The 12,345-nt window shown below is 35.5% G+C and overlaps 1 protein-coding gene across 2 annotated transcripts in view; it reads left to right on the forward strand.

Annotated features, from left to right (window-relative positions):
* Window positions 1-217: 217 nt before the first annotated feature.
* Window positions 218-12,345, forward strand: part of PFKP (phosphofructokinase, platelet) — a 36,756-nt gene continuing 24,628 nt past the window's right edge. For both annotated transcript variants that reach the window (XM_009070901.1, XM_009070902.1), the window contains exons 1-3: window positions 218-289; window positions 7,622-7,699; window positions 9,828-10,017. In XM_009070901.1, coding sequence (XP_009069149.1) covers window positions 218-289; window positions 7,622-7,699; window positions 9,828-10,017 — 340 coding nt within the window. The remainder of the gene's footprint in view (window positions 290-7,621; window positions 7,700-9,827; window positions 10,018-12,345) is intronic.

Genomic DNA, 12,345 nt, shown 5'->3' on the forward strand with positions numbered 1-12,345 from the left:
CACATAATTACTGTAACAGAGAATAGTTCTGAACCCTTCATGGTCGTGGACTGATTGCACTGTCACTAAGCAAATTTCTGTTTTAATAGATGCTGGTCATTGTCTTTCTTTAGGAATGAATTAATGCTCCTTTTATTTTTAAGCCACCGAATATTTATAGTATACAAAGAGTATTGGATGACCTATAACAATGTGATTTTGCTTTTGCTTTCCAGGTATGAATGCCGCTGTGCGTGCAGTAGTACGCATGGGAATCTACGTAAAAGCCAAAGTGTATTTTGTTTATGAGGTTAGTTTTTGTTTTATTCATTTTGTATTTTGTCTTCTGACTGTACTTGAGTTTTTGTGGAAACATCACAGAGAGTAAATAGTATAAATTAAAAAATGTTGTAGATGCCGTTATCTTTCATCGTGTGTTTTATTTAGTACTTATTTTGGTGGATATTACTTGTCACAAGGTACATTCTAAAACTATTTAATTTAAAAGTAATTTTTTAATATATGGAATTCTTCATGTGCCACTAGAAGCTTGAAAATACTGAGAAAACTAGAGGTGGTTGTCACCCAGCAGTGAGCTACATATCTGTGTACTTGTTAGGTGTTTGTCCCTGTATATTGTACTTCATAAATACTTTCCTAAACCTGGTAGAATTACTGATTTTTAACCCTTTGACTTTCCCCCAGTGCATTGTGCTAAGATACGATATAAGGATGTATCTATCATTACCCCCATTTCACAGATTGCACAACTTGGTTTTGGTCAAGAGTCCTGCCAGGCTGGTGCCATCTCTGCTGGCTAATAGGTAGAAAGTTGTGACTGAAAAAACTCAACCAACAAACAAAACCAAACCATTCAAAAACCTGAGCATGAGTAGTGTGTCCAGACATCAGAATTTTGTGGTTGAAGCTTGTGACTGCATGTGCATAAAGATTGATAACTTCTGTAACAATGATATGATAGGATATGAAGAAAACCGTGAGACAAGTTTAATATAAATGCCAAAGCAATACTCTCTGTGTATGTCTTACTGGAAGACTATGTTATATGTAGACTTTTGTATGAAGGACACTTCCAGTTTTTATAAGATTGGCAGATTAAAGAATACAGTAAATACATTTAGCAAGAAGTCATTCATTTCCTGCTGGAATTCCTGTACAGCAGCTTAGTAGCTTTGAGATTATTATAAATCATAAAAAATTGACATGGAGGAAAACCTGGTAGGCAATATTCCTAGTAAAGGGTAATTTTAATGTTTAATATAAAAATATGTAACACTAGCATTTGTACAAGTGCTAGGAAAATACTTTGAGTTTAGTTTTAGTTTTGTGCATGCAAAATATTTATCTTTAAAAGGTAGGTATTTATCCATTTTTCCCATGTCTGCTTATTCCTATAGCTCATTTTCTAATGAGATGCAAAGTATATTGAAATGCAGATAAGCAGAGGACTGTGCTCCAAAATTCTTTTGTACTACACTGCTACAGCAAGTTGCTCTGAATACTTAGTGTGTGCTAATTACATGGCCAATCTCTGGAATTCCTTCAGTGTTCAGCTGTTTTGCAGGCTTGCTGAAATGGGTCAGATACTTCTCTGGAAATAAGGAGGGTGTTTTGTCCGTCTTTAAAGCCAGAACTTGGATTTTAATTATTAAAAAAAATTAGTTTTACACAAGAAATTCCGTTTATGTCACCTTCTAAAAACTGTTTATCACAGAATGTAGTGATAAACTTCTAGAGGAATTTGAATGTTTCTGTTTCTCTGAACTTAGCAAAATCACACAATTGAAGTTGGCATGATCCTTTGCTAACTGCTTGACTTTGCCAGTGTCGAGTCACTATTTCTGAGTGAAAAGGGATTGTAAAAATCAAGTCAATGTTGGGAGTTTTGAGTTTCCATTATGTATTGTCATTCTGTCTTCAATGTAGCGATATGGTCTGGGAGAAAAATGCACATTTCACTGTAAGTATGGGTAATAGTTCTGAAAGAGATCTTTGCTTCTGGATTAGCTCATTCAGTTCAATGTTTCAAGAGGTACTGAACACTAAGCTTTGTTCTTCTCTGACTTTGTGTTAATTAAAGTATGAAGTCAGTTTTCTTTATCAATGCACACAACTGTTTCAGAGAAACTTGCTTACAAGCTTTGAAATGAAACAGCTATTTAATTTCACCCCTTTGAAATAAGAAACAGGTGAAGGTGACAAGTGTAGTGGAAGGTAAAAATCTTGGCATGAGTCTTGTTACTAATGTACCCTATTACAAGCCTTTGCATGATGTATAGAGAGGAGATGCATTTTTGTATGTACCTGAAGATATTTAATACTTTAATAAAGTGTTTCTTCTAAATTAGTTTATCGAATGCAGACTTGAGTGTGGTAAGCAATGAGAATAGTATATTTTAGCCTACATTTTGAGTAGACATTTTAACTAGGTACACATAGGTGAGGTTGAAACTGCTCTGAAAAGTGAAGGAGAAAAATGTTTTCTTATTTGGATCCACACATTGAGTTAAAGATCTCAGCCTTTTCAAGCTTACTGTGCTGTAGTTGTCATTTATTCTTTTTCTCCTGTAGCTTTGTCATAAGACCTTTTTTTTTCTTTTTACCCTATAAACCCATCTGTTTTCTACAGTTGTGGCCAGAACTAGCTCCATATTCTAGGTAAAACCGTAACTTTGTTTTCCTTCTGTTTCCTAACTCCATTTTGCTTCATTTTGTGATGAGGGAGAGATTACCGAGATAAACCAAAATTCATAATGGATAAGTAATTTTCTAGCCTTTTTTTAAGATGGACTTACTAATGCCTAAAGAAACAGTTACATACTGGAATTCATGAGCTATTTAATCATGCTTTGATTCCAAAAGGAAAAAAGCTCATGTGAAAATTAAACTAGAAAATAACTTACATAAAAACTGTAGTTCATTATATTTATGTATCATTTTATAGTGTATATAAACCCCTGTAATTCTATAGCTATAAAATAAAAAACCCTGAAGATCTTAATTCATTGAAGTAGGCACATTGCAAAATTTTGCTCTTAATTTGTGGAAGCAATGCTTACTGTGTACAGTTGTCCTAGTTTCATATTTTATACATATTGCCATCTTATAGTATCTAATTTTAGTATGTAAACAGTCTGTAGTCACCCTTCTTGACTAGCGTCACATTACTCCTGTCTACCCTAGTCTGAATTACAGTTTGAATACCCATGGGTTAATTTCACTCATGCTATGAAAATCTAGTAGATGGGAGCATGTGCAGAGTACCAGGCTGCTCTAGGAAGCTAGTTTAATTCTTTTTTTCACTAATCAGAAACTATTACAGTCAGTTTTTTGTGCTGTTTTTTTTTCTTTTTAATTGAGAATGGAAAAAAAAAGTGATGCCTCTCATTTCTGGCAACTCACTCTAGAAACAGATCTTAAATATTTATACAAATAACCTGCCCTTTTTCCAGGATTGAAGCACATAGTTCCCAGTGGATGCGTGCTCTTACTACTAAGCTATGGAGCTTTTAGATTCCTCATCTTGATTAAGAGTGTTTTTCTCAAGAACCCAGCATTGGAAATGCAATGGTACGGCAGTCATGGATTTATGTGAGGAAAACTTCGTGTCTTTTATGTGGTGGTTTGTGCTCTCAGTGACACTAGTATTTTGCGTTGTAAGCGTTAGCTAAAAAGTCTCAGTAAGTAAATGCAAATAACTGTTAAATACCCAAATGTCTTGCATGTCACACATCAGGAGATGGCTTGTTCCTTTCGGAAAGCTTTTGTCATTAGTTAGTTTAGACTGGAAGCAAGGGTTTGCTTGGTTTCTCTGAGAGAGAATTCAGTTTCTCTGCAGCTCTCTAACCAGGAGTTGCAGTTGTCCCCTGTATGTCTCCTGTGAACATTTGACCAACAGAGATTTCTTCTTGTTCATCTTTGAATATTCAGATTTTGGGTAAAGGAAGGACTAAACATAAAATGGGGTTGATGTTCATATACTGTGCTTGCTGTATTTTGGTAGCTTATTTTTCCCATTCTTGCCCCATAGTTCTAGTATCTTAGTACCCATGCTGCTATTTTTAGAATCTAAGTAAGAATTTAATTTTTTTAATGTTAATTGACAGACTCCCACCCTCTTTTATTAAGTTTCATATTAATATTCATATCTGCCAGTAATTCTTGGTAACCGTACAATTGTAACAGTGTTGAACTGTTTGTTAACTTATTTTTCCCATTCTTGCCCCATAGTTCTAGTATCTTAGTACCCATGCTGCTATTTTTAGAATCTAAGTAAGAATTTAATTTTTTTAATGTTAATTGACAGACTCCCACCCTCTTTTATTAAGTTTCATATTAATATTCATATCTGCCAGTAATTCTTGGTAACCGTACAATTGTAACAGTGTTGAACTGTTTGTTAACCTAGTGTGAGTTGAGTTAAATTTGGTAACCATACAGTTGTAACAGTGTTGAACTGTTTGTTAACCTAGTGTGAGTTAAATTCCACCTTTAAAATGGATCACCCAGTCCACATCAATGTTTAAATAACTAAAATAATAAGTGGAAATCATGATTAATACTGCAGTTATATTTAGTCATCCTTTATTTTCCCTAAACCAGAAAGCTGGTTTAATTCTATAGCTTGTATCTCTTAATTTAATGGAAAAACAGTGAGGAAATTATAACTACATTAGAGTCAGAGAATGACAGAGATTGGAAGAGACCCTTTAAATCATAGAGTCCAACTGTCCATTTAGCACTACCACTGTAACCCCTAAACTGTATCACCCAGCACCACGTCCAGACACCTCTTAAACACCTCCTTCAGGGATGGTGAATCCTCCACCTCTCCGTGCAGCCTCTTCCAATGCCTGACAATTGTTCAGCTAACTTACAGATACTACTTGGCAAGCAGAGCTGAGTTAGGAAAAGCTAATAGAACAGCTAAAGTAGATCAGGATTCCAGAAGCTCCCTGTCCTTACTTTGTAGTGGAAGGAATTGTTAATACATTCCGCATTCTCACTTGTCTGCTTGAATATGGTCTCCTGACTAAAATGCATGAATTATTTTTATGTTAAAGATGCACAGTGCAGGAGCTGGTCATAGCTTCTCCCTAACCTAGCTATAAGGTGTTTACAATCTTAGAGACAATTTCAAGTAGCAGTTTATTAATTTGCTTTCTTCTGTGTTTCAGATTTGTTAATATGTGAATTGGAGATTCCAATCCATGAATCTCGTGCATATATTTATGTATATATTTACTGTATATTATAGTTTCTTGGGTGCACTTTCTTTTCATTTTCCCTTCAAGTTAAAATGGAAGGTGAATCATTGGAGCATGTAGGTGAACTGTGTATATTCTTGTCAGCTTGTGATGCAGCTTGCCATAGTCAGTGTTATAAACTGAGTCAAGATGCAACATCACACTACTCTTTCAGGATTTGTTGCCGTGGATCTTTTTGTTGTTGTAGTTGTCAACAGCAATACCGATAGGAAAAGCTTTCACTCCATTACTGAATGATAAAAGGAACATTGGATTCTTTGCTTTTACAAAAAGCAAGCCAGCAAAGCTGTGATAAGTGAATTTAGTAATTTATTAGCCTTCATCAAGCTCAGTTGGATCTACTGTAATGTTTCTTTCTGAAGAAGAAATATTTCTTTCTGTGAACGATTTTTTTAAACTTTGATACGTAGATGAAGCATCATTCCTTTTCCAACTTGATCTAATTTGGAAGGAACTGTGTAAATGTCTTAGCTTCGAGTTATTATGTATATACATTAGCAGTATGTCCAGTATCTATGGGCCTACAAAGAAGCTGGAGAGAGTTGATTCATCAGGAACTGTAATTATAGAACAAGGAGTAGTGGGTTCAAATTGAAAGAGGGGAGATGTAGGTTAGTTATATGGAAGAAATTCTTCACCGTGAGAGCGGTGCCACTGAAGCAGGTTGCTCAGAGCAGTTGTGGGTGCCCCATCCCTTGCAGTGTTCAAGGCCAGGTTGGACAGGGCCCTGAGCAACCTGGTCTGGTGGGAAGTGTCCCTGCCTATGGCTGGGGGTTGGAAGTAGATGATCTTTAAGGTCTCTTCCAACTCAAGCCATCTTAGATGCATAGATTAGGTTTATGTTAAAAGTTACCAGAGAGTATACAAAATACTGAAAAGATCTGTTGAGTGACAGAAATTAGATACATTAGTAGTTTTCCACTTAGATGTTTTTTGCTATTATTTGATCATCTTATATGTTAATTAATCATTCAAGTTTCACTGAGCAGCAATCTTTATGATTTGCCCTTGGAATCTCTACTAGAATCATAGGAAGATTAATTTGACTAACTGTGTCCAGGTTCTCTTTATATTCTTGTCCTCTCATGCTAGTGAGGGGCTTAAGTTTGACTCAGTATTTATATAATATATGGCTTTTTAAGCCAGTGGATGCTTAGTATGTTTCCAAGTTACTGCTTACTGAAGAAAATCTACATATACCCTGAATCATGGCAGAGTAAAGTTCCCTAGTTTATAATGTCAATTTTGCTGTCTTCTGAACTCCTATTTCTAGTTCCCCTTGATTTCTTGAGAGCCCTAAAACTAAATATGTACAGTCTTGCAAGAACTGCGTAGAGGAAAAATGTTAACTAACTGTTCTTTGGTGTGTGGAATACGTACAGGTAATTAAAAATGGAGACATAAACATAGTCATGGTTATTTTTGTTAGTGTTCTTTGTTTGTTTTCTTTAACCTAGCATGTTTTTCCCCTTGGATTTAAATAAATGCCAAGAAGTAGAATGGTACTTACAGTTTTATTCTGGTGTTTTTGTCAGTTATGTTTTTTTAGATTAGAATTTCACAGTATGTTTTTTTTAAATCAATGTTTGCAGTGTCAGCTACTCTGTAATTGTCATTATCTTCCTGCTAGTATTTATGTAGAGAGGTCATAAAGCCAGGCCTGACAAAACCCTTCAGCTCACTGCATAGTTTTCCTTCTTTCAAAGAGATGTAGTTGTTTTTATATTACAGCATGCAGTAGTTTTTGAAGACCATTTGAGTTAAGGTATTGAGAATTTCCTAAATGCATCACTAAAACTTGTAGGTTTTTTTCTGTTCATCTATTTATTGTGTAACTGTCTCCAAAAAGGAAAAAAAAGGCTTTGTGACCCGATTTCTTCTTTGTTTATGAAAAACATTTGGTTGTTGCTCTTTATTTTGTTCTGTTTATACTGACCTTGGGGGGAAAAATGTGCAACATGTTACAAAGGTAGATATTTTTCCTAAGGTCATGATATCAGGCTGAGGTCATATTTTAAATGCTTTTCAAAGTTCTTTGTACTTTTGTAAAAAACCCTCAGTATTTATTCCTGAGAAAGCAGAAATAGCCATTTTAGTTTAACAGTTGTGTAATCTGTGTAGAGTATTATTTTATCTTGAAGTTGTCTTTGGATTTAATCTTTCAGGAAGAGGGTTTGATTTGCCTTTTTTCCCCCCATAAAAAAAGCAGTGATACCTGCTTTTGCATGTTGTTTCATTTAAATTGAGTATTTTTTTTTATTTGGTGTTTTTAATTACTTAAGGTGAGTATTATTGCAGTGGAAATATTACACATTTTTTCACATCAGAGTTCCGAAATACTTTTTCTCTTTCAGGGTTACCAGGGAATGGTTGATGGAGGTGATAATATTGTAGAAGTTTCATGGGAAAGCGTTTCAAGTATCCTGCAAGTGGTGAGTGTTAAGGAATTCTAGATCCAGGCAACTAGTGTAATGATGTATTTGTACTCTGTGATGACTGAGTGATCAGCACTTCGCACTTTGAGCAGAGCCTGATTTCTACAGTATAGATGTCTGACACTTCTCAAAGGTCTTGGTGTGGTCTTGTATTTGGTGCACAGAAATGAACTTGGAAACCTTTGTCCTAGATTTTCAACATTAAATGTCATTAACCTCCTAAAGCCATAGTGACAAGCCTGTATATAATAAAAAAGACAGATAAGGCTAAAACATGAAACAATTGTGTTTCATAAGGCAAATGTTTTCTTACAAAACCCTGTTGGCTTTCTGTGTCAGTGGATTTAGAATTATAGTAACGTGTAATTACAGTGCATTTCTCCGGAGCTTAGATAATACCAGTGACTGTACATTTTTATTACAATGTTCTACAGTGTGGCCATTTGGATCTCCTGAGCTTTTCCTCACCATGGTAATGTTACCTCTTCCAGAGCAGGTGCTGTGTTTGGCAAAGAGGCCTTACTGCTTGCCAGGCTTTCTTAAAGCTACCTCCAGGTGAAGCCTGTGTTTCTTTGGAACTTGCAGAGACAAAAATAGTTATTTTTTTTGAACAAGCCAATACCCTATCTTAGGGAATCCGTAATCATAGAACATCTCAAGTTGAAAGGGACCCGTAAAGATCATTGAGTCCTAAAACTAATCAATATGACTTAAGAGCATCATCCAGATGCATCTTATGATTAAGAGAAAATTGAGCTATCTTTGCCAAGCCCCACAAGAGCATAAGCAGGAGAAGGATGTAGATGTCCTATGCATATTTATAGCATACTTAGTATAAGAAAAACATCTTTCTGAGCTTGATTATTCATAATTCAACAGAGCAGCAGTGAAGCTGAGGACGTATTTTACAGAATGTTTAGTTGTTTTAGTTGGAAAAGTTTTTCAGCCCAATGTGTGTATATATATATATTTCTGTTTAGTCAGAACAAGTAGTACATTGTTTCAAATACATAGTTTGTGTTCCACTTAATTCTATCTTTAAGTGTGAAAATATCTAGTTCAGATACATTTTTCAGTCCTGATTTATTTATTTATTTATTTATTCATTTATAGAACATCTACTTTTTTGTCTGGATAAAGCTGAACTGCTTCTTTTCCATTTGTTTTTTTTCTTCCACTAGCAGCTATGCAACATAGATGGCAAACTGGTGCCTAGGACTGGCTTGAGAGCTGAAACACCTGTTGATATCTGTATGACAACAATACTGATATCTGTATGAAATCATATCAGTACAGTCTCTTCAGATTTGAAGCTCAAATTTAGATTGGCATGATTGATATAAGTCAAAGTGAAGGAAGTGTTTATGCAAAAGTGAGGGAATCTTCTTCAGATTTGTTTGCAGGAAAATAAAAGGGTTTGCAGAGTTGATTGAAATTACTTCTTACTGTGATAATAAATAAGGCAAAAATTAAACTTCTTGAGTGACTGAGGAACATAAACACAGAAGATGTGTAAATAGTGTGTTTTCAGCAAGATGCCCAGAAATTTCCAGTAACAGGGCACTTCACTCATCTTTGAAAGTAGTACCTGGAGTTTCTGCAGTTCTTTAAATTATATTAATAGATGCAGCAGATAATTAAGAAACCAGAATCTGATCTATAAGGCATTACATACAGTTATTTCCATAATTCTGTGGTATGACTGTAAATGCTCATTTTGAATTTCAGGCATACTATTGTTTATCTGTTTCAGTATATTAGGGGAAAAAATGTTGAAGCAAATTCATCTAAATACTTAACTGTTCAGTATATGACTTTTACTATTGTGATTACATATAGCAGCATTATTGGAATGCTGCTGAAATTAATACCAAATCATTTAATATTTTTCCTTCCAGAGCGGCTCTTTATCAGTAATTTTTGAGTTTTTTTCCTTTTTCCCCATATGTGCGTATCTGCTCTTGAAAACCTAAATTCCCACAGGTTTGATAACTTTGTTTATTGTTGCTTTTTACTTACTGTAAAAGAAAAGATGGATGCTGCAAAATGGATCATTAATCCATCTTAAAATAATGCAGTAGTACACTGGATTATAAGTTAAAACTGCCGTACTTGCTTTTTCTAGGGAGGTACAGTTATCGGTAGCGCGCGCTGCAAGTCGTTCCGTACGCGTGAGGGCCGTCTGCAGGCAGCCTGCAACTTGGTTCAGAGAGGGATCACCAATCTCTGTGTGATTGGCGGAGATGGCAGCTTAACTGGTGCCAATCTGTTCCGTGAAGAGTGGAATGGACTCCTGGAAGAGCTGGCACAGAATGGTAAGTTTGCCTTTAGACCCTCTAGGCTTCTGGTCCCATCTGCAGGGAAGTTATGTGCCCCAAGTATACCTGTGCAAACCATATCCAGAGGGTATTTCTCTAGTTCAAAAATCAAATGCATTCTTTCTAGGAAATAACACAATTCTTCATAAAATTGTGGTTTCTGGTTTCTGTACATCCTGTCATGCATACTGTAAAGGTTTAAAAAGGCCGAATAAGTTACTGGGCAACAGTCTGTGTGGCTTGTTTTCCTCTAATACGAACCATTTCTAGGATCTGAACCTTCTGCTTGAAAAGCACTTTGCCTTCATTTCCAGAGATGGTAATTCCTTTCCTACAACAATTACTAAATTATAATGCTTTCCTGCCTGTACGTTGCTATTTGTTTAAGATCAGACCATTAAGTGGCTGTTGATAAAAGCACATCCAGCCTAGTAGTTGTCTTTAATAGCACCCAAGCAAATGTATAGGGAAGAGTGAAAGAGCAAAATAATGCTGCGTTGATGCTATGTAATTCATAATATATAAATCCTCTGTTAGGTTCCATCCATTTCTGTCTTCAGGACTTCCTGAATCAGATGCTGTTAGCAGTCTTTAATAAATTTCTCTTCCATGAATGTATGCAGTCTACTTGAAAGCATAAAGAGTTTTGCTGAAAACATTATGTAGCAAGGAGTTCTGTCTGCAGCTTCACTGAATAATGAAGATTGTGAAGAATCTTCTTCTGTTTGGTTTGATCCTCCTGGCTTCTAGTATCATTTGATGTTCTATAATTTTCTGTGTTAGAACAGTGAATGATCAATCCTGCTTCCTCTCTGCATGCCACTTGAGATTTTACAGCTGTCTTATTTTCCCTTCATCATCTCTTTTTCTAGATGGAAGAGTCCTAGTTTGCTTAGTTGTTCCTTATATGTAAGTTCTATACCTTTGATCATCTTTGTTGCCCTTCTCTGAACCTTTTCCAGTTCTACCATGTCCTTTTTGAGGTGGGGAGGACCACAACTGCACCCAGTATTCAAGATGAGGGCAAACCATGGATCTACACAGTAGTATAATGATCTTTGTTTTGTTCTCTATTCTTTTCCTAATATTTTCTAATATTTTGATTTTATTTTTTTTTTACTGCTATTGAGCATTGAAGCTGATTTATTAATGAAAACAGCATTATTATATTATGCTGAAAATAGCATTATTTTGTCTGTGATGTTAGGGTACATTTTTCATGTGTCTTAGTTTACATTTATCTGCAATGACTTCCATCTGATACTTTACTGCTCACTGTGTCTTGCTAGTTTTCTTCATTTCTTCTCAGACACTCCATACTTTTAGAACCCAAATAATTCAGTTTGATCAGTAAACTTTGGCACCTTGCCACTCATTCCCTTTTCTAGGTTTTTGCTGAGTGTGTTGAACAGAGGCGATCCCTGTAGAACTCCATTGGTTACCTTCATCAGATACAAGAACTTGCATTTACGACTGCCCTGTCTCTTATTTTTTACCCTCTGTTTCACATTATTTACTCTATGAAAAGCCTTCTCTCTTACATGGTGACTACTTAGCTTCCTCAAAATCCTTTGGCAAAAGACCTTGTCAATGGCTTTTTGGAAATCTAAGTGTGATATGTTAGCCAGATATCCCTTATTGATGTATTAAGTCACCTTTGGAACTCTAGAAAAGGTTTGTAATGCACGGTATACATTCATAGAATACATTTTGATTCTTCTTCACAATGCTGTATTTATCTTCATGGACATGAGTTACATTTTTAATTATGGTCTCTACTGTTTTTCTCTAATACACTTTAAACACACTGATGCATAGTTCTTGAATCCCATATTAAAAATTTGGCATTATATTTACTACCATCCCATCCACAGATACTAAGGTAGATTTAAGCGCTGAAGCTGTTAAGGTATTTCATCCATGAGATCCTTTAGAGCTCTTGGATGACGCAGCATTTTCATTGATGTCTTGGGAGGCACAGCTAAGACTTAGAATAGGAGCCTTTCTGTTCTGTTTGCTTATTAATCATGAAATCAGAGCCTTTCAGTGTTGCAGAAGAGAAGTCTTCAAAAGTTTAATGCCGGTTTTGATTGATTACCTGTGCCCATAATCACGTCCAGTTTGCATCCTTTTACTCCTTGACTGCACGTTATACACGGACTACAATTTGAATTAAGTCCAAACTACCAATTTTAAGGTTGGTTACAAAACTTGATAAAATCTATTGACACTTTGACATGGACTGAAAAGCTCTTATTTCCTTCCTTACTGTAAGGAGTTCTATGCAGGATTCTTTTGTTTGGATGTTTGATTGGCTTTTGTTTG

The sequence above is a fragment of the Acanthisitta chloris genome, unplaced genomic scaffold, assembly GCF_000695815.1.
Source record: "Acanthisitta chloris isolate BGI_N310 unplaced genomic scaffold, ASM69581v1 scaffold7723, whole genome shotgun sequence".
Classification (NCBI taxonomy): Eukaryota; Metazoa; Chordata; class Aves; order Passeriformes; family Acanthisittidae; genus Acanthisitta; species Acanthisitta chloris.